The sequence below is a fragment of the Salmo salar genome, chromosome ssa11, assembly GCF_905237065.1.
Source record: "Salmo salar chromosome ssa11, Ssal_v3.1, whole genome shotgun sequence".
Classification (NCBI taxonomy): domain Eukaryota; kingdom Metazoa; phylum Chordata; class Actinopteri; order Salmoniformes; family Salmonidae; genus Salmo; species Salmo salar.
Genome location: NC_059452.1, coordinates 4,856,332 through 4,882,996, shown reverse-complemented (window position 1 = coordinate 4,882,996; position 26,665 = coordinate 4,856,332). Strand labels below are relative to the sequence as shown.

Genomic DNA, 26,665 nt, shown 5'->3' with positions numbered 1-26,665 from the left:
TCCATAACAAATGTAGTTTTGTTCAAAAAAGTTAATAATTTATGTCCCAATAGTGTTAGCGCGCTCCGAAGGCTAGTGAAAATGTACCGTGTGCGTCTGACTTGTCGTCAGGAATGAGCAAAAAAAAAATATTTAGTTCGTTCAAACATGTCAAACGTTGTATAACATAAATCTTTAGGGGCTTTTTCAACCAGGGCTTCAATAATATTCCATTGGGACGGTTGCATCGTCTTTCAAAACGTTTCGAAAAGGGAGAGTAGCCATGGGCGCCGACGTCACAACGGTAATGGCCCATCCCCTGTGACCAAGATAAACATCCTCTCTTTCAGTCAATTTTGATAATAGGAGACTCAAACCACTTTGTAAGGACTGGGGACATCTAGTGGAAGCCATAGGAAGTGCTAAATTATTCACAAGCCCCTGTGTGTTTCAATGGCAAATGTTTGAAGTGATATCCACACATCAGATTTCAGTTTCCTGTCAGGATTTGTCTCAGGGTTTTGACTGCCATATGAGTTCTGTTATACTCACAGACACCATTCAAACCGTTTTAGAAACTTTAGGGTGTTTTCTATCCAAATCAAACAATTATATGCATATTCTAGTTACTGGGCAGGAGTAGTAACCAGATTAAATCGGGTACGTTTTTTTATCCGGCCGTGCAAATACTGCCCCCTATCCCCAACAGGTTTTAAGTGTGTGCCCTCAGGCCCCTACTCTACTACCACATATCCACAATTGTGATAGTACTGTATAACGTTTGGGTTTGCAATTACCTGGAAGTGCAGTTGACAGGCGTTGACTGTAAACCTAAAGGGAAGTCTGTATATATGTATGCCTCAGTGTTGTTTTGAAAAATAACAAAACGTGGTACCCAACACTTGTTTTGGTATACAGTTGAGGGATAGGGAAATTCATAGAAAGTGCTCCAGATGCAAGGACTGAGAATCAACTATATCCAAGAGATGTAACCATATTTTGAAGCTATACAATGTTCATTTAATTATTGTTGTTTGTTACAATGAAGTTATAAAACCTTATATTCTGGGTTATGATAAAAACAGGTGTTAGTGTAACGTCTGCTTCCAACTCACACTCTCAAACACCTAGATCCCCTGAACTCAGCTCACTCTACAGATCCCAATCACCTGAATTCTAATCACCTGTTCAAACACCTGTATGTCATTATCACACACTATTTAGTTCAGTTCTTTGCACCCCATCACTGTGAGGTATTGTTTGTTGTGTGACACACGTCTTTCAGAGCGCTGTTTGTCCCGTGATTTACGCCTCTTTTGTGTGATAGTTTTTGCCTGCCTCACTAACGACGCCTTTTGCCTATTCCCTGCCTGTACTTTAGCCTATCAGATTTCCTGTTATCTACCTATTGCCTGATCTCCCGGATTACGTTACTAGCCGTTTCCCTGCCTGTACTGTTGCCCTTTTGGACCCCCTGTGTATGACCTTCTGCCTGCCCCTGGACCCAGCTACCTGCCTCCTCCTGTGGTCCTTTGCAATAAACACCTGCTGCGCTCTGCGCTTGAATGACCACTGAACAGCTGTGCAAATCCCAGACTGTAGCTTTAATGGTACCTGAAAGAGACACCCAGCGCAGGTGTAATATGTTATGGTGTGGACGCTATTCTGCACCTACAATATATACTCCTATCTCGGAGCTATATAATCAGTCAGTTGGACAGCTGGTGCTTCTGAATAGCCACCTCCATCTTCCAAAAAATTGGTGATTACAATATTCAATGTCCATAGTCCAATATCGAACATTTCTGTTTTAAAATGTATAGGGTCGTGTTTTTTTTATTATTACATTTTTTTGTATTTTTTACCCCTTTTTGTGATTATCGAATTGGTAGTTACAGTCTTGTCCCATCGCTGCAACTCCCGTATGGACCCAGGAGAGGTGAAGGTCGAGAGCCATTCGTCCTCCGAAACATGACCCCGCCAAGCCGCACTGCTTCTTGACACACTGTTTGCTTAACCCGGAAGCCTGCCGCACCAATGTATCAGAGGAAACACCGTACAGTTTGATCCCGTACAGTGCGCCCGGCCCACCACAAGGAATCGCTAGAGCCCGATGGGACAAGGACATCCCAGCCGGCCAAACCCTCCACTAAACCCGGATGATGCTGTGCCAATTGTGCAGCGCCTCATGGGTCTCCCGACACAGCCTGGGATCTAACCAGGGTCAGTAGTGACGCCTCTAGAGCTGCTGTGCTGTAGACCGCTGCACCACTTGGGAGGCCTGTATAGGGTCCTATTGAATTACAGCAAATGACTGTCTACTCTACTCTCACAACCACCCCTCAATCCTAGTTCCCTCACCTTGAAGTACCCATAAACAATTGTACTGATGAAAAGTTATATTACTGACGATGCTTCCAGAGGCAGCTTCAGCACTCGGTAGTCCCGTTCTGTGAGCTTGTGTGGCCTACCACTTCGTGGCTAAGCCATTGTTTCTCCTAGACCTTTCCAATTAACAATAGCACAACAGCTTTTACATTTGACCGGGGCAGCTCAAGCAGGGCAGAAATTTGATGGAAAGGTGGTATCATATGACGGTTCCACGTTGAAAGTCACTGATCTCTTCAGCAAGGTAATTCTACTGACAATGTTGGTCTGTGGAGATTGCATGGCTGTATGCCCGATTTTAAACACCTGTCAGCAACTGGTGTGGCTGAAATAGCCGAATCCACCAATTTGAAGGGGTGTCCACATACTTTTTGCCACGTAGTGCATCCTGTATGTGTATGACCAAACACAAGCTACATAAGGAAGGTTTATCTTCATAATGCTAGAAGGTTTTTGAAATAGAAGATACCAGTTCTATTTTGAACTGGGTGCTTCGAGTCCTAAATGCTGATTGGCTGACAGCCGTGGTATATCAGACCGTATACCACAGGTATGACAACACATTTCTTTGCTCTAATTACATTGGTAACCAGTTTATAATAGCAATAAGGCATCTTGGGGGTTAGTGGTATATGGCCAATATACCACTAATATACCACGGCTAAAGGCTGTATCCAAGCACTTTGCGTTGCGTCGTACATAAGAAACGTGTTCCAACGCTGCATATATTTTCAGCAGTGAAGCTTGCAGTAGATGAGAGAACTGTTGCATCTGTGTTTTGGTTGGCTCATGCACACCCACACTCCACCGATACGCCCCCACCCTCTCTCCTCCATCACCCCCCCCTCCATGTCCCTCCTTCTCTTCATCTTCTCTGCTCCCTCCATCCTCCCTCCCTCATCTCTGCTCTCTCTCTCCTATTCTCTCTGTCATCTCTCCTCCCTTCATGTTGATGTTTTCTCTAAAACAAAGAGGTCTCTCTCAGGAATAACAAGTCAGCTGTTGGTCCTCTCAGCAGTGTGTGTGTGTGTTCAGGAACGATGTAGAGAAAGTAAATGTAATTACTCTGTCTCAGCCTGATTCAGCCCTGATATTTTATATTGAGTAAAGGCTTACTCACACACCCACACGTACATGTGCATGCACAACAATAATTATATAGAATTAAAAAATGCATTGAACTTAGTAGAAAGTTAATTAAATGTTTTAAACTTAATTTGCATAAGACATTAAAAGAACGCAACAGTGATTCTAATTTCCTGCAACTTTCTGGAGATGCACGCATGCACGCACCCACACACACCACACTCACTGACAGACCCGTCCATTATTGATGAGGTCAGATGCTTTCCACAATCCCGTGGGGCTATGAGCTCATCAACAAAGTCGTCGCTCACTCTTCACAGGCATAGCTTCGAGGATGAGTGTGTGTGTGCGCATAATCTTTGTTTGTTGGATGTGTTTCAATTACAAATATATACAGTTGAAGTCGGAAGTTTACATACACTTAGGTTGGAGTCATTAAAACTCATTTTTCAACCACTCCACAAATTTCTTGTTAACAAACTATAGCTTTGGCAAGTCGGTTAGGACATCTACTTTGTGCATGACACAAGTAATTTTTCCAACAATTGTTTACAGACAGATTCTTTCACTTATAATTCACTGTATCACAATTCCAGTGGGTCAGAAGTTTACATATACTAAGTTGACTGTGCCTTTAAACAGCTTGGAAAATTCCAGAAAATTATGTCATGGCTTTACAAGCTTCTGATAGGCTAATTGACATAATTTGAGTCAATTGGAGGTGTACCTGTGTACCAACAAGGCATACCTTCAAACTCAGTGCCTCTTTGCTTGACATCATGGGAAAATCAAAAGAAATCAGCCAAGACCTCAGAAAAAAATTGTAGACCGCCACAAGTCTGATTCATCCTTGGGAGCAATTTCCAAACACCTGAAGGTACCACGTTCATCTGAACCATCAATAGTACGCAAGTATAAACACCATGGGCCCACGCTGCCGTCATACCACTCAGGAAGGAGATGCGTTCTGTCTCCTAGAGATGAACGTACTTTGGTGCAAAAAGTGCAAATCAATCCCAGAACAACAGCAAAGGACCTTGTAAAGATGCTGGAGGAAACTGGTACAAAGTATCTATATCTACAGTAAAACGAGTCCTATATCGACATAACCTGAAAGGCCGCTAATCAACTGCTCCAAAACCGCCATAAAAAGCCAGACTACGGTTTGCAACTGCACATGGGGACAAAGATCATACTTTTTGGAGAAATGTCCTCTGGTCTGATGAAACAAAAATAGAACTGTTTGGCCATAATGACCATCGTTATGTTTGGAGGAAAACTCCGAAGAACACCATTCCAACCATGAAGCACGTGGGTGGCAGCATCATGTTGTGGCGGTGCTTTGATGCAGGAGGGACTGGTGCACTTCACAAAATAGATGTCATCAGGAGGAAGGAAAATTATGTGGCTATATTGAAGCAACATCTCAAGACATCAGGAAGTTAAAGCTTGGTCGCAAATGGGTCTTCCAAATGGACAATGACCTTAAGCATACTTCCAAAGTTGTGGCAAAATGGCTTAAGTCAAGGTATTGGAGTGGCCATCACAAAGCCCTGACCTCAAGACTGTAGAAAATTTGTGGGCAGAATTGAAAAAGCGTGTGCAAGCAAGGAGGCCTACAAACCTGACTCAGTTACACCAGCTCTGTCAGGAGGAATGGGCCAAAATTCACCCAACTTATTGTGGGAAGCTTGTGGAAGGCTACCCAAAACGTTTGACCAAATTTAAAGGTAATGCTACCAAATACTAATTGAGTGTATGTAAACTTCTGACCCACTGGGAATGTGATGGAAGACATAAAAGCTGAAATAAATCATTCTCTCTACTATTTTTCCTACATTTCACATTCCTAAAATAAAGTGCCGATCCTAACTGACCTAAGACAGGGAATTTTTACTAGGATTAAATGTCAGGAATTGTGAAAAACTGAGTTTAAATGTATTTGACTAAGGTGTATGTAAACTTCTGACTTCAACTGTATATTTATCCTTTGTTTCAGTGGTACTCATTTATTTGGACACTCCGTCTCTTCCCTTTCTCACTCCAAATTATCAAACCCCTCAAAATCCATGAGCTAACATGTAAGTTAGCTAACAAATAAGAATTTAAGCACTTAAGTTAATCACAACGAAGAATGATGAACTCCATAACAAATGCAAGCTCTCATTTGTTGTATAGGCAACTTTTTGCTACACTGCTAATATTGGCTCCGAGCTGTGTGATATATCCAGTAAATTAAGACAAACTCTGTTCTGTGAGGGATGAGACAATAATAAAATATTCAGTTATTGTATCAGGATATATAGGACAAGTAAAACTATTTCAAAGCAGGAGTCTCAAAAAATAATACATTTTTTTTCCTTTCATGTTCTAGGCCGAATAGTTCAAAAAGCATTTTATAAATAGTGACACCTTTTTCTCCCAGAGACCAGTAGGCTACCACATCTGTAACTGTAAGTAGGCCTTTTATTGAATCTGTCTTATATAATTAATTAAGCAGCCAATATTAGCAGTCAGTATGTGGCCAATATTAGCAGTCAATACGAACTAGAGAAATGTTGCTTTGATAATCATCATTTTATGCTGACTTTGCTTCAATTTTTAGATAAGTGTTTCCCAACTCCAGTCCTCCAGTACCCCCAACAGTTCACTTTTGTATTGTAGCTCTGGACAAACACAGATGTTAGATGTTAAAAGATTATGATATCAGAGCCATCAAGAATCTAATATGACTTTGTGACCCCTGCAAACTGATAATGTAGCTCTCCCAAATCCAAATCAAATCCAATTTTAGTGGTTGCACACACATATTTAGTAGATATTCTTGTGGGTGTAGTGAAATGCTTGTGTTCCTAGCTCCAACAAGGCAGTAATATCTAACAATACACACATCTAAAAATAAAATTATGGAATTAAGAAATATAAAGATATTAGGACGAGCAATGTCAGAGTCCGGAGTATAAAAATATATATACTGTATATACAAATATATATACTGTATATACAAATTTTGTTATGATACAGCCTTTTTCTAAAATAGACCCCAAAAAATCCTCATCAATCTACACACAATAGCCCAATATGACAAAGCGAAAACAGTGCTTTTTACATTTTTGCACATTTATAAAAAATTACAAACAGAAATACCTTCTTTACATAAGTATTCAGACCCTTTATTGCTTTATTTAGACAGCTAATTCTTTACATAGTCAGGGTATAGTTTATCGTCCAGTCAGGTCCATGTGGCCTCTGTTTCTATGATAGTGTAGATACAGTAATGAAATAATCTGATTATCCAGCAGTCTTCACTTCTTCTTGTGTAATACAGTGGGTGTTTCTCAAAATGCATACTACTCCAAGCACGCAAATTGGAGCACGCAAACAGGTGGAGTATGAATCCAAATTAAATTATGTGAAACGGAGCACGGAGGGCACTTCTCGGATGCGTACTTCATTTCTACACATTTTGAAGAATGCATCGATGGCGTCCGTTGTCAAGCTAGCCTGCTATCTATGATACTACTTTGGGTATTCTAGGCAGTTAAACATGCCTAAATGAACACCATGTATTTATTAACCTATCAAGATAATCCACTGTAGTCAGGAAACATATAAGATGTGAATGGAAAACAATTCATTCCAAAGTCAGAGTTTATTTCATGTTCATTTAGGCATGTTTAACTGGCTAGAATACCCACAGTACTGTCATAGATAGCATTCTAACTGACGGATGATTTGTAGCTAACGTTGGCCATTACATACTTTGATTTAGACTCCGACCGTTGTACGCCAAAATGTATGTGCTCGGCCCTAGCGCACAATGGCATGCCCGTCTTTAGACACGCTGTGGGGAAGGGGCTATTGTGGGATGAGTCATCAAGCTCCCCACTGGGCACAAACTGGTTAAATTACATTGTTTCAACATCATTTCTCAATGTATTGTTGTGTGGAATCTGCGTGTAAAACACATTTGATTTGATCTTCAATGTTATATCCACTATCAGAAAAAGAACAACAGGCTGGGCTGGACCTCCTACTGGAGAATTGATCCCTTTATCCCCACCCAACGTTTTAACCAAATCCAGACCTGCTTAGCTTTGATATTTGTCACTGACTACTACCAATGTTCTATAGTGAGAGTAAGTGTTGAGGGATCTCCACTTAAAAACAAAATTGATTCACTGTTGTTATCGAAGTCCTTCCAAAGGGTACTCTCTCAAAAGTGCTAGTTAATACCAAAAAAAAAATCTTAACTTTGTCCCTGTAGGGGAACCCTTTTCTGGACTGTGGAGAACTTTTTTATATTGGTTGTTTGAATAACCCTTTGTATAATAATTTGTATAGTTCTTCATTACACTGTTAGAACCAGAAGGTTCTTCATTACACTGTTAAAAATTTCCCTGCTACTATTTGCAGTGAAATTACAGTAAATATACAAAAAGTAAGGTCTGAATGAATTTAGCATTGCCCAAGTATCGCAGAAGATCTGGATTAAAATGTAAAGTTATTTTCCCATTGAGCCATTATATGAAGAGTTTACCGTGAATGTAGTCTATGCGCTATGGATTGAATAGAGCCCCTAACTGTATTTTTAGAAATTGATCAAATGCTGCTATATTATGTTTACTTGGGAGCAAACCTCACTTGTGATTTGAACTCACAACCTCTCGGTTGCCAGCAATCTGCGTTTCCTGCCACGCCACCAGGTCTGTGGGTATGATAGATATTGTAAAAATATTATAACCAATAGACATTTTGTAATTTGTCACCCCTTTTGGGTGCCATGTAGAACCCTTATTTTTTTTTTTTAACCATCTCACAAGGAAACCCAATTGGGTTTTATGTAGCACCCTCATGAAGAACCCTCTGTTTCCAGGGTTTTGTCAGATATTAGTTTTTATTTTGCATGAATTACTTAAAAATCATAGCATTTTTCACATGTGTGAATCGTTGACAAAAAATAAACATTTTATCAATTTTAATCCCACTTTGTAACATAGTGTGTTAAAAGTCAAGAGGTTTTGTCATTATGTTGATGAAGGTTGAGCACCTAATTTGTCCACTCCCAGATCTACAGTCTTTGTAAGAGCTTGTGACAATCAAGGATTCAACAAAAATATAGAATTCATAAACCTAGAGTTGCAAGATTTGCTTTATTTCAAATTTAATATTCAGGTTAATATGTATATTCGATTCACGTCTCCATCTTTACAAAATATTTAAGTTAAAAAATAGCACTAAATATTAAGTGCATTTAAAGTTTGATTTGATTAAGTCTTATTCTTTAACTTAGATTTTTGGTTGAGATGGAGACGTGAATCTAACATATCAATTATTAATTTGCAGACAAACTGCAATTAAAGGCCAACTTAGTCAGTGGCACAGAAGGAACATTCCAAGCAGAAGATAGGGTAACAAAAAAAATCAAAATACATTTTATTTGTCACATACGTCGAATACAACAGGTGTAGACCTTAGAGTGGCGAGAATCTGTCTCCGCACCATGTGCTCTCACCACTGGTGTCCCCCAGGGCTCTGTTCTAGGCCCTCTCCTATTCTCGCTTTACACCAAATCACTTGGCTCTGTCACATCCTCACATGGTCTCTCCTATCATTGCTATGCAGACGACACACAATTAATCTTCTCCTTTCGCCCTTCTGATAACCAGGTGGCGAATCGCATCTCTGCATGTCTGGCAGACATATCAGTGTGGATGACGGATCACCACCTCAAGCTGAACCTCGGCAAGACGGAGCTGCTCTTCCTCCCGGGGAAGGACTGCCCGTTCCATGATCTTGCCATCACGGTTGACAACTCCCTTGTGTCCTCCTCCCAGAGTGCTAAGAACCTTGGCGTGACCCTGGACAACACCCTGTCGTTCTCCACTAACATCAAGGCGGTGACCCGATCCTGTAGGTTCATGCTCTACAACATTCGCAGAGTACGACCCTGCCTCACACAGGAAGCGGCGCAGGTCCTAATCCAGGCACTTGTCATCTCCCGTCTGGATTACTGCAACTCGCTGTTGGCTGGGCTCCCTGCCTGTGCCATTAAACCCCTACAACTCATCCAGAACGCCGCAGCCCGTCTGGTGTTCAACCTTCCCAAGTTCTCTCACGTCACCCCGCTCCTCCGCTCTCTCCACTGGCTTCCAGTTGAAGCTCGCATCCGCTACAAGACCATGGTGCTTGCCTACGGAGCTGTTAGGGGAACGGCACCTCCGTACCTTCAGGCTCTGATCAGGCCCTACACCCAAACAAGGGCACTGCGTTCATCCACCTCTGGCCTGCTCGCCTCCCTACCTCTGAGGAAGCACAGTTCCCGCTCAGCCCAGTCAAAACTGTTCGCTGCTCTGGCACCCCAATGGTGGAACAAGCTCCCTCACGACGCCAGGACAGCGGAGTCAATCACCACCTTCCGGAGACACCTGAAACCCCACCTCTTTAAGGAATACCTGGGACAGGATAAAGTAATCCTTCTAACCCCCCCCCCCCCTTAAAAGATTTAGATGCACTATTGTAAAGTGGTTGTTCCACTGGATATTATAGGTGAATGCACCAATTTGTAAGTCGCTCTGGATAAGAGCGTCTGCTAAATGACTATTGAAGCAACATAGCCATTTTCCGACCAACCACTTGCATCACAAATAACCAAAAAACAGCTAAATGCAGCACTAACCTTTTACAAACTTCATCAGATGACACACCTAGGACATCATGTTATACAATGCATGCATTCGTTTGTTCAATAAAGGTCATATTTATATATAAAAATAGCATTTTACATCGGCGCGTAACGTTGACTGACTATTTTCCCCTCAAATGCGTCCCGGGAAACAGCGCATAATTCCATTTATTACTATTCGAAAACGATTTTTTTAAATTTATATTGTCAATCTAACATTTATAGATGAATATCTCTTGAGAACACCTGTCATACCAGATTTTAAATTAACTTTACTGGGTAATCACACTTTGCGATAAAAGGAGATGCGATACACAGAAAATGAGCTAATAAACCGAGCTCGGCGCCATCTTGGAACAATCGCATGTCACATCTCATCTTGTATAATATTGTCAATAATCGCCTACCTTTAGTTGTCTTCATCAGAAAGCACTTCCAGGAATCCCAGGTCCACAACAGATGTATTTTCGGTCGAAAAAGTCCATCATTTATGTTCCATTAGCTTTCTGTTGTTAGCGCATCTGAATGCTGTATCCAAATACTCTGCCGGGCGCGGCACAGCCGTTTCGAAATAAAACGTTTTTTTCCCATTTAGGTTCGTTCAAACATGTCAAACGTTGTAAAACATTCATCTACAGGGCCTGTAACACCAAGAGAGCCAATAAGATTCGAGGGGGATGATTTCATTGTGTTTCAAACCGTTTACAAAGGTGGGGGTAGACATGGCCGCCGGCGTCATAATGGTGATGGCCCATCCCCTGTGACCAATTTCCAACGTGTCTCATTCACTGAGTTTCGACTGTATAAGGCTCAAACCACTGTGAAAAGACTGGCGACATCTTGTGGAAGCAATAGGAAGTGCTCACTGAACCATTGTTAACGGTGTGATTAATAGGGAAAGATGAGAAGTCGAGTCCACAATTCTGAATTCCACTTCCTGTTTCAATCGGTCTCGGAGTTTTGACTGCCATAGGAGTTCTGTTATACTCACAGACACCATTCAAACAGTTTTAGAAACTTTAGGGTGTTTTCTATCCATATATAATAAGTATATGCATGTCCTAGCTTCTGAGTTTGATTAGTAGGCCGTTGAAAATGGGAACTAATTTTTTCCAAAATGCACTGTGGCGCCCCCTATCCTAGGGTATCCTCAAGAGGTTTTAATTAAGAAAATATTCACTTAATAAACTAAAGTAAAAAAACTTCTGTCAGGAAGTTCAGGATCCAGAGGGAGGTGTTTAGTCCCAGGGTCCTTAGCTTAGTGATGAGCTTTGTGGGCACTATGGTGTTGAACACTGAGCTGTAGTCATTAAACAGCATTCTCACATCGGTGTTCCATTTGTGCAGCTGGGAAAGGGCAGTGTGAGATTGAGATCGCATCATCTGTGGATCTGTTGGTGTGGTATGCAAATTAGGGTGGGTCTAGGGTTTCCGGGATGGTGTTGATGTGAGCCATGACCAGCCTTTCAAAGCACTTCATGGCTACCGAAGTGAGTCTACGGGGCTGTAGTCATTAAGGCAGGTAACCGTCGCTTTCTTGGGCACAGGGACTATATTGCTCTGCTTGAAACATGTAGGTATTACAGACTCGGTCAGGGAGAGGTTGAAAATGTCAGTGAAGACACTTGCCAGTTGGTCCACGCATGCTTTGAGTACATGTCCTGGTAATCCGTCTGACCCTACGGAGAGCGTGATCACACAGTTGTCCAGAACAGCTGGTGCTCTCATGCATGCTTCAGTGTTGCTTGCCTCGAAGCGAGCATAAAGGCATTTAGCTTGTCTGGTAGGCTCATGTACCTGGGCAGCTCGCGGCTGGGTCTCCCTTTGTAGTCCATAATAGTTTTCAAGCCCTACTACATCAGAGCAGGTGTAGCAGGATTCAATCTTAGTCCTGTATTGACGCTTTGCCTGTTTGATAGTTAGTCTGAGGGCATAGCGGGATTTCTTATAAGCGTCCAGATTAGTTTCTTGCTCCTTGAAAGCGGCAGCTCTAGCCTTTAGCTTGATGCGGATGTTGCCTGACATCATTTTCTGGAATTTACCAAGCTGTATAAAGGCACAGTCTTCTGGTTGGCATATGTATGTATGGTCACTGTGGGGACGACGTCAGATATGTACTTATTCATGAAGGCAGTGACTGAGGTGGTATACTCCTCAATGCCATTGGATGAATCCCTGGAACATATTCCAATCTGTTCTAGCAAAACAGTCCTGTAGCGTAGCATTCACGTCATCTGACCACTTCCATGTTGAGCAAGTCACTGGTACTTCCTGCTTTGGTTTTGCTTGTAAGCAGGAATCAGGAGGATAGAATTATGGTCAGATTTACCAAATGGAGGGTGAGGGAGAGCTTTGTATGCGTCTCTGTGTGTGGAGTAAAGGTGGTAGAGTTTTTTCCCTCTGGTTGCACATGTGACATGCTGGTAGAAATGAGGTAAAACGGATTTAAGTTTGCCTGCATTAAAGTCCCCGGCCACTAGTAGCTCCGCTTCCGCATGAGCATTTTCTTGCTTGTTTATGGCCTTATACAGCTGGTTGAGTGCAGTGTTAGTGCCAGCATTGGTTTGTGGTAGTAAATAGATGGCTATGAATAATATAGATGAGAACTCTCTTGGTAGATAGTGTAGTCTACAGCTTATTTATTTGTTATTTTACCTTTATTTAACTAGGCAAGAGAGTTACGAACAAATTTTTATTTTCAATGACAGCCTAGGAAGAGTGGGTTAATTGCCTTGTTCAGGGGCAGAACGACAGATTTTTATCTTGTCAGCTTGGGGATTCAATCTTGCAACCTTTCGGTTACTAGTCCAACGCTCTAACCACTAGGCTACGCTGCCACTAGGCTACGCTGCCGCCCCAAGATGAAAGTATTTTGTTAAGAAATGTAGCTTGATAGCTAGCTAGTTAAACAATGAATCCAAACGCATGACGTAACGTTGGTTAGCTAGCTAGCTAGCTAACAGTACACTTTAACTTGAAATGAAAATACTTTGTATTTAATATGGATCTGCATGCAAAATGTGCTTTCGCCAAAAAGCTATTTTAAAATCTGACATAGCGATTGCATAAAGGAGTTCTGTATCTATAATTCTTAAAATAATTGTTATGTATTTTGTCAAGGTTTATGATGAGAAATTTAGTAAATTCACCGGCGGTTTTGGGTGGGAATGCCTGTTCTGAACATCACATACTAATGTAAAAAGCTGTTTTTGGATATAAATATGAACTTGATTGAACAAAACATGCATGTATTGTATAACATAATGTCCTAGGAGTGTCATCTGATGAAGATCATCAAAGGTTAGTGCTTCATTTTGCTGTGTTTTGGGTTTTTGTGACATATATGCTTGCTTGGAAAATGGCTGTGTGATTATTTGTGTCTATGTACTCTCCTAACATAATCTAATGTTTTGCTTTCGCTGTAAAGCCTTTTTGAAATCGGACAATGTCGTTAGATTAACGAGAGTCTTATCTTTAAAATGGTGTAAAATAGTCGTATGTTTGAAAAATTGAAATTATAGCATTTTTGGGGTTTTTGTATTTCGCGCCATGCGAACCCATTGGCTGTTGGCTAGGGGATCTGCTGGCGGAACGGGGTTCCGCTAGCGGAACGCCTAGATGTTAGAAGTTAAGTGTCCACGGACCCTTCCCACATTCTCACAAGTGCGCATATAGTTTCATTTTCCCATTTTGGGGATTTAGGAGTTCGGCCACATGAAATCCTTTGTACACTCTGTGGTCTCTCTCTGCATGAAAATGAGGAGAGAGTCTCCGCCAGGAATTTACAACCTGAGATAACATAATATGTTAGGGCCACATCATGACAGTGGTCTGTATATTGCCTACCTAAATCCTCCGTTAATACATTTGAAGTCCTTCAAAATATAAACTACATATCCTATGTTAAAAAGTAGAATATAAACTAGATATAGGCTACTGTTGGTGTGGTAGGCTAAATAATTACAAGTGAATTGGTCTAATTAAAAGAATAGTGATAAAGGAAATGAAAGCGCTAGGCAGATCATGCCCAGAGCTTGTGGCTGAGCTTTTGCAGAGCGCAATTGGAGCGGGAGAGAAGGCTGACACAATTTTTTCAATCTGCCCAATTACATTCTGCCCTCACTTCACACTCACCCACTTACATGCTCTGACATTCAAAAGCAACCCTGCTTTAAGCTATCAAGAACTGTCAATTAATAATCATATCAATTGGATGGAATCAGTGGATGAATGGCTACAGCATCCATTACATGGTCTGACAAGCTGCATAACAAATGAGGCCTAACTAGACAAAATAACAATTAAGTTGTTCAAGTGAGATGGTCTACTTTTTTTGCCTTGGGCTTCAGGGCCTGTGTAGCTTTCTTTACATTTCATAATTTATTAAAATGTTCTAAATATGTCAACATTTAAGACTGTAATGCAACAAAGTGTGAAAATTGTTCAGTGGTTCGCATTCTTTTTCTTGCATTGTACATGTATCACTGTTCTGATGATCTTAGAAATAGGTGGCAATACTTGCTAATACTTGCCACGTCTGCTATTTTAGTGGTGTTTTAACTTAATCTCCAGACCATTGTGTGTGTGTGTGCGACTGTCATAAAGCAACTGCAGGTTTGAAGTGCTACCTTACCTTAATCTCTTGGCCATTGCAGTTGAGGCTCATCCCACACTCATCTGTGATCTCAGTGATCTCAGACAGGTCCTCATCTTCAAACTCATTCAGGCTGATGTCATGGGTCAACCTGGGGGGGGGGGAGAGAGTGGAGGGAGATTGGTTAGGGGGTGGGATAAAGTGAGCAGACACAGGGAAAGGAAATGTTAAACTGTCTGAACCCTCCAAAGCGCAGTATACGCTGCTCAAAAAAATAAAGGGAACACTAAAATAACACATCCTAGATCTGAATGAATGTTATTAAATATTTTTTTCTTTACATAGTTGAATGTGCTGACAACAAAATCACACAAAAATAATTAATGGAAATCCAATTTATCAACCCATGGAGGTCTGGATTTGGAGTCAAACTCAAAATTAAAGTGGAAAACCACACTACAGGCTGATCCAACTTTGATGTAATGTCCTTAAAACAAGTCAAAATGAGGCTCAGTAGTGTGTGTGGCCTCCACGTGCCTGCATGACCTCCCTACAACGCCTGGGCATGCTCCTGATGAGGTGGTGGATGGTCTCCTGAGGGATCTCCTCCCAGACCTGGACTAAAGCATCCGCCAACTCCTGGACAGTCTGTGGTGCAACGTGGCGTTGGTGGATGGAGCGAGACATGATGTCCCAGATGTGCTCAATTAGATTCAGGTCTGGGGAAGAGGCGGGCCAGTCCATAGCATCAATGCCTTCCTCTTGCAGGAACTGCTGACACACTCCAGCCACATGAGGTCTAGCATTGTCTTGCATTAGGAGGAACCCAGGGCCAACCGCACCAGCACATGGTCTCACAAGGTTTCTGAGGATCTCATCTCGGTACCTAATGGCAGTCAGGCTACCTCTGGCGAGCACATGGAGGGCTGTGCGGCCCTCCAAAGAAATGCCACCCCACACCATGACTGACCCACCACCAAACCGGTCATGCTGGAGGATGTTGCAGGCAGCAGAACGTTCTCCACGGCGTCTCCAGACTCTGTCACATCTGTCATATGTGCTCAGTGTGAACCTGCTTTCATCTGTGAAGAGCACAGTGCGCCAGTGGCGAATTTGCCAATCTTGGTGTTCTCTGGCAAATGCCAAACGTCCTGCACGGTGTTGGGCTGTAAGCACAACCCCCACCTGTGGACGTCGGGCCCTCCTACCACCCTCATGGAGTCTGTTTCTGACCGTTTGAGCAGACACATGCACATTTGTGGCCTGCTGGAGGTAATTTTGCAGGGCTCTGGCAGTGCTCCTCCTGCTCCTCCTTGCACAAAGGCGGAGGTAGCGGTCCTGCTGCTGGATTGTTGCCCTCCTACGGCCTCCTCTACGTCTCCTGATGTACTGGCCTGTCTCTTGGTAGCGCCTCCATGCTCTGGACACTACGCTGACAGACACAGCAAACCTTCTTGCCACAGCTCGCATTGATGTGCCATCCTGAATGAGCTGCACTACCTGAGCCACTTGTGTGGGTTGTAGATTCCGTCTCATGCTACCACTAGAGTGAAAGCACCGCCAGCACTCAAAAGTGACCAAAACATCAGCCAGGAAGCATAGGAACTGAGAAGTGGTCTGTGGTCACCACCTGCAGAACCATTCCTTTATTGGGGGTGTCTTGCTAATTGCCTATAATTTCCACCTGTTGTCTATTCCATTTGCACAACAGCAAGTGAAATTTATTGTCAATCAGTGTTGCTTCCTAAGTGGATAGTTTGATTTCACAGAAGTGTGATTGACTTGGAGTTACATTGTGTTGTTTAAGTGTTCCCTTTATTTTTTTGAGCAGTGTATTTTCCCCTCTAAGACTGTACAATCTGTCTGATCAATCTAACTGGCCCTTTTAAAATATATTACTGTTGGCAAAGAAACCAGATTGTTCTGACTTTGTGACTTTTTCTAAATATGGGACATTGTTAGAAACTAAATAACACACACTTTTACCCAGTTCATTTTGAGCACTATAATGCAACATTGCGAATGGGGCATATATACAGTCAGCAAGATGTTGATTACATTTTGCATACATAATGTTGATTACATTTACATATTTTACATACATATTACATTTTTAATAGAGTAAAAAAAATAGAATATGACATCATACAATACGAGAAAAGAAATTGCTTGAATGTGGATATTCAGTAAACTCGTGTTTTTGCCCATTCTTCTAACCAAACATATTGCAACTCAGGACACTTGTGAAACATTTAGGCAACCAGTCTGTGGAAAATATGCACAGTGAGTTTGGGAGAATTTGTGTTGACTGTGTTGACCGTTTATATGGTGCGAAGTGGCTATTGCAAAAAACAAAAACTTTTGCCCACATAGGGCCTTGCATTTTGCTTGAGTTCTTTTCTACTCTGCATTTTGATCATCCCACCTCAAGACGGCGATATAGCACATTCTCACATCATGTGTGAACTAATTGTCACGTGTGCATACCATAATCATCTAAATTAATTTTCCAATTAGTCCAAAATAACTTCCCAATCATGTGGATTGACTTAAAAATATGTCTGACGACACTCACAGCACCATCGTCATCAGCAGCCTACGCTTTAATGCACCAAATGATTAGGCCATCTCAAAGACATTATCAACACAAGTATTTCACTACTTATTCATTGTGTGTTTTAGTTTTGCAAGGTATACCAAACCTTCTGTACTTTTTTTATACTAGAACATTTCTGTCAAATGTGTCTCAAAAATCAACTCTGTCTATCTGCGCAGCAAATGTCCTCCTTATAGCGCGAAAGCACTGGAGTCTGGGCTGCAACATGTTAGCTTCCACTCATGCTGCACAGAAGTTAACACACTTGAATAATAAGGCATGTAGAAATGTTTAAACTGTTAATGACTGTTTGCAAAAAACAATGTCCATACAGGCTAGAACACTTTACAACGCAAGAAGATACTGGTAGTTTCCAGCTTTCTAGGTTAACTTTTCTGTTTAGCTAACAGCTGAAGCTATCATCAATTCACTACCTAGGTACTATGTTTCTGATAATATGCAAACCATAAAGCAAAATATGCTGATTTCAAAGCTGATTGCCGCTAAAACTTTATTCTTTCAGTCTCTATCTCACGTCTCTCCCAAAGATGATCTATTGCCTCAGTAAAGTGACTCAAGGCACCCCCACTCTTGCCTCATGAATGATGTAATTACTAATTAACACTAGAACAGCCACTGACGTGCTTACAAGCAGAAAGGTATTTAGAGCCATATTTTTAAGGAAAAAGGTAAAATGGGTATTCCAGAATTACTTTTCCATTGTTCCTCAGATGCAGTGTATGGTATACAATTTTGTAGCTCTTTGTCTTTTCTTTTATCCAATGCAAAAAACACAATTCAAATTTTGCTACATAAGACTGAATCAAGGCGGTTGGTCACATATGTGACCCGTTTCAGGAAGCTAGGCGTATGTCGCACACCAGGACTTCACAGGAGAGGAATTTAAACTTTTTTTAAAATCAAAATTCATTTTTTGGCCAGAAATGCCTTCAGGAACGTGACATTTCATGTGCCTTAAGAACAAACTTGTATTCCATCTGTAAATATAAATAAAACTGTTAAATTAAGAGCCTAGTTGGTTTAGACATGGAAAAAGTAATGGAACCTTCACGCTAGTCATGATTGGCTGAGAAAATGGGTGGGCTCCACATGCCCGGAGATGAGTTTGGAATGGTCTGCCATTTAGCATGCTTCTGTCTATAACGTGAGTTGCTTAGTAAGTGTTGATAATCCTTTCTACCGTGGCTTTTTTAAAGTTATAATGTTAGCCATCGAGAACTACAAAAGTTTTCCTACTTTTCTCAAAAGCATTGATCTCTTGAATTTAGCAGGCGCTATTGACGTATCTGACAATCTGGATGGTTATAGAATTTCTTTCACATGACCCATCAATTTAGACAGGTGTGTCTGGGTAAGCGCCATCTAATAATTATAAAATATTTTTATCTGGACCCTTTCTGTTTTTGATATTGCTACTATGCAAATATGCAAGTAACCATTTCTATGTACCATTTACACCTTCTGTATCCTGTATATGTGACAAATAAACTTAGATTTTAATTGATATAGTGTGTGTTTACCAGAGACTGTAATGTGAAGAACAACATGACCTGTACCAAAGTCAGATTAGGATATAGGCCAAGGACTAGATAAAGTGTATTTTTACCTGAAGTTTTTCCTTATCGTAAGCTACTACTTTTAGTCTTTAACTCTTTGGTTGTTTACTACACTACTCACTCTGTTTAGCACATGGGCTCACATGTGGATCCTTATAGAGATGGGTGTGAACGATGCTGAATGGATGTAGACAAAGAAGAGCTCTCCAGTAGATGTACCAAAACATTCAAGGTCCATTTTCTCAAAAGTGGGGTCACACGTTTGTATGATATACCATTGTGTAGCTCTGAGTCTGTACTTTTATCAAATGTAAAAAAAAAAAAAGATTTCAAATTTTGCTACATTGGACCGAATCCAGGTGGTGGGTCACATATTTTCATAAATATTTCTTCATACAATTAATCCTTTACAATAGTTTATGAACTATTTATCAAGGGTTCTATGCAAATGTTGTTAATCAGTACAATAAAATAAGTCCCAAATGGAAGGGAAAACGATTGTTTTGTCATCTGTATCACCAATAAATCAGCCAAAACAAGCTCACTAACTAGATGCATGGACACTCTTATTGATTTCATGGGAATAAGCTGGGTAAATCTTGATTCGCCCAGTTTATCAATAGAGATTTACCATTCAAATAAATGATTACCATTATGTTGTTATGAAGTTGGATTGGTAAAAACAAAACAAATCAAATTGATTGTATGATTGTATAATTGATTCATTAATGCGTTCATGGCAGTCACTAAAATATGTTGAAGTAAAGAATGTCAAATGCAATGATATTAAATTTAAGAAAAAATGCCAAACGATTGATCAAAGCAGTAACTGAGTTTATCTGTCTGGATCAAGTGCCACTCTGTGACTTTGGTTAATATGCCTTCTTTTTTTTTTGCAGTGGTATCATTTTGGAATTGAGTATCGTGATGGTATTGAGAAACGTGATACTAAACCTGGTATCGTGACTTTTCCCACATTTTGTTACGTTACAGCCTTATTCTAAAATGGATTTAAAAAAATGATAATCCTCAGTAATCTACAAACAATACCCCACAATAATGAAGTGAATACAGGTTTTAAGAATGTTTGCAAATGTCTTAAAAATAAAAGAAAACATACCTTATTTACATAATTATTCAGACCCTTTGCTCTGAGACTCGAAATTGAGCTCAGCTGCATCCTGTTTCCATTGATCATCCTTGAGATGTTTATGCAACTTGATTGGAGTTGAACATGATTTAGTAAGGCTACCTGTCTATATAAGGTCCCACGATTGACAGTGCATTTCAGAGCAAAAACCATACCACCGGGTCGAAGGAATTGTCCGTAAAGCGCCAAGACAGGATCGTGTCATGGCACAGATCTGGGGAAGGGCACCAAACAATTTCGGCAGCATTGAAGGACTCCAAGAACACAGTTGCATCCATCATTCTTAAATTGAAGAAGTTTGGAACCACCAAGACTTCCTAGAGCTGGCCGCCCGGCCAAACTGAGCATTTGGGGGAGAAGGGCCTTGGTCAAGAACCTGATGGTCACTCTGACAGAGCTCTAGAGTTCCTCTGTGGAGATGGGAATACCTTCCAGAAGGACAACCATCTCTGCAGCACTCCACAATCAGGCCTTTATGGTAGAGTGGCCAGACAGAAGCCACTCCTCAGTAAAAGGCACATGAGAGCCCGCTTGGAGTTTGCCAAAGGGCACCTAAATGACCCTCAGACCATGTGAACCAAGATTCTCTGGTCTGATGAAACCAAGATTGAACTCTTTGGCCTGAATGCCAAGCGTCGCGTCTGGAGGAAACCTGGCACCATCCCTACCTTCCCTACGGTGAAGCATGGTAGTGGCAGCATCATGCTTTGGGGATGTTTTTCAGTGGCAGGGACTGGGAGACTAGTCAGGATTGAGGGAAAGATGAATGGAGCAAAGTACAGAGAGATCGTTGATGAAAACCTGCTCAGGACCTCAGGCTTGGGCGAAGGTTCACCTTCCAACAGGAGAATGAGCCTAAACACACAGCCAAGAAAACACAGGAGTGGCTTTGGGACAAGTCCTTGAGTGGCCCAGCAAGAGTTCGGACTTGAACCCGATCGAACATCTCTGGAGAGACCTGAAAATACTGTAACTGTACAGCGGTGCTCCCCATCCAACCTGACAGAGCTTGAGAGAATCTGCAGAGAAGAATGGGAGAAACTCCCCAAATACAGGTGTGCCAAGCTTGTAGCGTCATATCCAAGAAGACTAAAGGCTGGAATTGCTGCCAAAGGTGCTTTAATTAACAAAGTAGTGAGTGAAGGGTCTGAATACTTGTGATATGAACGTTTTTTATTTTTTTTTATACATTTGCAAACATTTCTAACAACCTGTTTTTGCTTTGTCATTGCAGGGTATTGTGTGTAGATTGATAAAGACATTTTTTTAATCCATTTTAGAATAAGACTGTAATGAAACAAAATGAGGAAAAAGTCAAGGGGTCTGAATACTTTCTGAATGCACATAGGTTCTAAACAATGTTCCAAAATCAAGTAACTTTCTGTCCTTGTCCATAATGTCATTTAGAAAATAAATTAGTTTTTCAATGAAATGTTGCCAAAAAAACATGTCCATCAATTTCAATATTTGTGTTGTACAAACTTCAAAAGGCACTCGCACATCTGAGCTGTCTTTGTTGCGGGTGCATGGTGACAATCAAATAACATGACAAAAAAGAAAAAGAGCAGCAAGAGCAGTGTGCGGGTTTTCTTATTTTTTTCTAATATTATTCAATTTTTTCTAAAATCAGGGTTTTCGGCAGCATAGAATTGGAATTGTAACCATGAATTTATTGCCTCTTGAAGGAATGGAGATATATTACTGAAAAGACTGTCATTTTAGTAGAGACATTTTTATGTTCAAGAAAAGGGAGTAGGTTTTGTGTAGAGATCAGAAAGGCACATTTAGTTAATTTAGCTGAAATCCAGTTTGGATTGGAATATTGTTTCTGTATCCAGAATGCTTTCAATATTGCATTCAGGGCCTTTAAATTAGTCAATCTTATCCCACCTACTTGAAATTAGTTATACCGATATATGTAAATGTTCATATGTTTATATTGTTTTAAAAAAGTATTATCTGGTAAGGAAGAGACATAAGAAGATAATTTAATTCAGAGAGAGCTAAAGACTTTATTAAATGTGACTTTTCCATGGATGAAAAGATGATTGGCTTTCCATGATTGCAATATTTTGTCAATCTTTATACATTTTGCTTCAAAATGTATTTTAACAAGGTCTTTCATATTTTCAATATATTTATTCCAATAACATTTACCGGCATGTCTGTCCATGGTAATACAAAGTTGGAGTGTTTTATTGATCCCAGTCTGAGTACTTTTCACTTGTCAGAATTTGGTTTGAGACTCGATAGTCTAAATCTTTGGTGAGGGCACTTATGATGGAAGCTCGAGGACGGAGAAGGTTGTGTTTGATATGGATCCCCATTAGCTGCTGCCAAAGCAGTTCCTGGGGTCCAGCAAAATTAAGGCAGTTAATACAAATTTTAAAACATTACAATACATTCACATATTTCAGAACACACTGTGTGCCCACAGGCCACTACTCCACCACTACCATATCTACAGTACTAAATCCAGTGCGTATGTTATTGTGTGTATATATGCCAATGTTTGTGTTGCTTCACAGTCCAGGCTGTTCCATAAGGTGTTTTTTATCTGTTTTTTAAATCTAATTTTACTGCTTGCATCAGTTACTTGATGTGGAATAGAGTTCCATGTAGTCATGGCTCTCTGTAGTACTGTGTGCCTCCCATAGTCTGTTCTGGACTTGGGGAATGTGAAGAGACCTCTTGTGGCATGTCTTGCGGGGTATGCATGGGTGTCCGAGATGTGTGCCAGTAGTTTAGACAGACAGTATGGTGCATTCAACAAGTCAATACATTTCATGAATAATAGTAGTGATGAAGTCAATATCTCCTCCACTTTCAGCCAGGAGAGATTGATATGCATATTATTAATATTAGTTCTCTGTGAACTGTACATCCAAGGGCCAGCCATGCTGCCCTGTTCTGAGCCAATTGCAATTTTCCTAAGTCCTTTTTTGTGGCTCCTGACCGCACAATTGAACAGTAGTCAAGCTGTGACAAAACTAGGGCCTGTAGGACCTGCCTTGTTGATAGTGTTGTTAACCTGTTTGGGATAGGGGGCAGTATTTTCACGGCCGGATAAAAAACGTACCCGATTTAATCTGGTTACTACTCCTGCCCAGAAACTAGAATATGCATATAATTAGATTTGGATAGAAAACACTCTAAAGTTTCTAAAACTGTTTGAATGGTGTCTGTGAGTATAACAGAACTCATATGGCAGGCCAAAACCTGAGAAGATTCCATACAGGAAGTGCCCTGTCTGACAATTTGTTCTCCTTCTAGGGCATCTCTATCAAAAATACAGCATCTCTGCTGTAACGTGACATTTTCTAAGGCTTCCATTGGCTCTCAGAAGGTGCCAGAAAGTGGAATGACTTCTCTGCAGTCTCTGGGCGAAAAACAGGAGGAGTTTTTGTGAGTGGTCAGGCACGGAACAATGACAATGGAGTGCGCGTGCACGAGACGACTCCATGTTTTTCTTTCAGTCTATGAATGAATATAACGTCGCCCGGTTGGAATATTATCGCTATTTTACGAGAAAAATAGCATAAAAATTGATTTTAAACAGCGTTTGACATGCTTCGAAGTACGGTAATGGAATATTTTGAAATTCTTTGTCACGAAATGCCTCCGCGCGTCACCCTTCGGATAGTGACCTCAACGTACGAACAAAACGGAGCTATTTCAATATAACTATGGATTATTTCGAAACAAAACAACATTTGTTGTTGAAGTAGAAGTCCTGGGAGTGCATTCTAACGAAGGACAGGAAAGGTAATCCAATTTTTCTTATAGTAATTCTGAGTTTACTGAGCACCAAACTTGGTGGGTGTCAAATTAGCTAGCCTGTGATGGCCGAGCTATCTACTCAGAATATTGCAAATGTGCTTTCGCCGAAAAGCTATTTTAAAATCTGACACCGCGATTGCATAAAGGAGTTCTGTATATAATAATTCTTAAAATAATTGTTATGTTTTTTGTAAACGTTAATCGTAAGTAATTTAGTAAATTCACCGGAGGTTTGCGGTGGGTATGCTAGTTCTGAACATCACATGCTAATGTAAAAAGCTGGTTTTTAAAAAAATTATAAACTTGATTGAACAAAACATGCATGTATTGTATAACATAATGCCTAGGAGTGTCATCTGATTAAGATAATGAAAGGTTCGTGCTGCATTTAGCTGTGGTTTTGGTTTTTGTGACATTATATGCTAGCTTGAAAAATGGGTGTCTGATTATTTCTGGCTGGGTACTCTGCTGACATAATCTAATGTTTTGCTTTCGTTGTAAAGCCTTTTTGAAATCGGACAGTGTGGTTAGATTAACGAGAGTCTTGTCTTTAAAATGGTGTAAAATAGTCATATGTTTGAGAAATTGAAGTAATAGCATTTCTAAGGTATTTGAAAATCGTGCCATGGGATTCCACTGGCTGTTGAGTAGGTGGGACGCAAGGTTAAAGTATACATTTATTGTTCAAGCACTCAGTTACAAATGACAGTGGGAATAGTGATGTCAACAAGAAAAACTGTCCTCTATAGCAGTGGGCAATAGCAGTGGGCTTTGTGATGAATGAGCCATCTGATTCAATGAATGAAGGCCTTTTTTCCCCCAACATTTAAATTAAGGTGCTTCAAAGCTTTTTACTGTCATTCTTTTCTCATTTATCTTTGTTTCATTCGTTCATTTCTTTTTATTTAGTTTAGTCACATGATTTCTTAATTTGCAGTACGTTTGCCAATCAGTTGGGCTGCCAGACTTAATTGCCATCCCTTTTGCCTCATCCTTCTCAACCATATCATTTTTCAATTCCTCATCAATCCAAGGGGATTCAACAGTTTTACAGTCATTTTTGTAAATGGGTGCGTGCTTATTAGTAACTGGAATAAGTAGTTTCATAAATGCATCAAGTGCAGCATCTGGTCGCTCCTCATTACACACCACAGACCAGCAAATATTATTTACATCATCAACATATGAATCACTACAAAAGTTATTGTATGACCTCTTATACAATATATTAGGCCCAGCATTTGGAACTTTGGTTTTCCTAGATATGGCTATTATATTGTGATCACTACAACCTATGGATTTGGATACTGCTTTAAAGCAAATTTCTAATGCTGCAGTAAAGATGTGATCAATACATGTTTATGATTTAATTCCTGTGCTCTTTGTAACTACCCTGGTAGGTTGACTGACAACCTGATCCAGGTTGCAGACACTGGTTACAGTTTGACATGTTTTCTTGAGTGGGCAGCTAGATGATAGCCAGTCAATATTTAAATCACCCAGAAAACATACTCTGTTGATATCACATACATTATCAAGCATTTCACACATATTATCCAGATACTGACTGTTAGCACTTAGTGGTCTATAGCAGCTTCCCACAAGAATGGGCTTTAGGTGAGGCAGATGAACCTGTAGCCATATTACTTCCACAACTTGGCACCCACATACCTCTATGCCCCCTCCTGCTCTCTCCGCATCTCTCTCTTCTGGTCTCCTTGTTTCCCTCCCTTCAGCTGCTCTGCACCCAGATACCGGAATGCACTCCCTCGACACATACAACATGCAGACACAGTCATCTCATTCAAAATGTTAACTTTCACTGCTATGCGGATGACACACAGCTGTACATTTCAATGAAACATGGTGAAGCCCCAAAATTGCCCTCGCTGGAAGTCTGTGTTTCAGACATAAGGAAGTGGATGGCTGCAAACGTTCTGCTTTTAAACTCGGACAAAACAGAGATCCTTGTTCTAGGTCCCAAGAAACAAAGAGATCTTCTGTTGAATCTGACAATTAATCTTGATGGCTGTACAGTCGTCTCAAATAAAACTGTGAAGGACCTCGGTATTACTCTGGACCCTGATCTCTCTTTTGATGAACATATCAAGATTGTTTCAAGGACAGCTTTTTTCTATCTGCGTAACATTGCAAACATCAGAAATCTTCTGTCCAAAATTGATGCAGAAAAATTCATCCATGCTTTTGTTACTTCTAGGTTAGACTACTGCAATGCTCTACTTTCCGGCTACCTGGATAAAGCACTAAATAAACTCCAGTTAGTGCTAAATACAGCTGCTAGAATCCTGACTAGAACCAAAAAATGTGATCATATTACTCCAGTGCTAGCTTCCCTACACTGGCTTCCTGTTAAGGCAAGGGCTGATTTCAAGGTTTTACTGCTAACCTACAAAGCATTTCATGGGCTTGCTCCTACCTATCTTTCCGATTTGGTCCTGCCATACGTATGCTACGGTCACAAGACGCAGGCCTCCTAATTGTCCCTAGAATTTCTAAGCAAACAGCTGGAGGCAGGGCTTTCTCCTATAGAGCTCCATTTTTATGGAATGGTCTGCCTACCCATGTGAGAGACGCAGACTCAGTCTCAACCTTTAAGTCTTTATTGAAGACTCATCTCTTCAGTAGGTCCTATGATTGAGTGTAGTCTGGCCCAGGAGTGTGAAGGTGAACGGAAAGGCACTGGAGCAACGAACCGCCCTTGCCGTCACTGCCTAGCCGGTTCCCCTCTCTCCACTGGGATTCTCTGCCTCTAACCCTATTACAGGGGCCGAGTCACTGGCTTACTGGTGCTAATCCATGCCGTCCCTAG

The 26,665-nt window shown here is 40.8% G+C and overlaps 1 protein-coding gene across 1 annotated transcript in view; it reads right to left on the bottom strand.

Moving 5' to 3' along the window:
* LOC106561900 (C-Jun-amino-terminal kinase-interacting protein 1) overlaps window positions 1–25,736 on the bottom strand; it is a 117,923-nt gene extending 92,187 nt beyond the window's left edge. Inside the window, exons 1-2 of the mRNA XM_014126231.2 lie at window positions 25,507–25,736; window positions 14,772–14,883 (exon numbers count right to left, since the gene is read on the bottom strand). Coding sequence (XP_013981706.2) covers window positions 14,772–14,804 — 33 coding nt within the window. The 5' untranslated portion in view covers window positions 14,805–14,883; window positions 25,507–25,736. The remainder of the gene's footprint in view (window positions 1–14,771; window positions 14,884–25,506) is intronic.
* Between the last annotated feature and the right edge of the window lie 929 nt (window positions 25,737–26,665).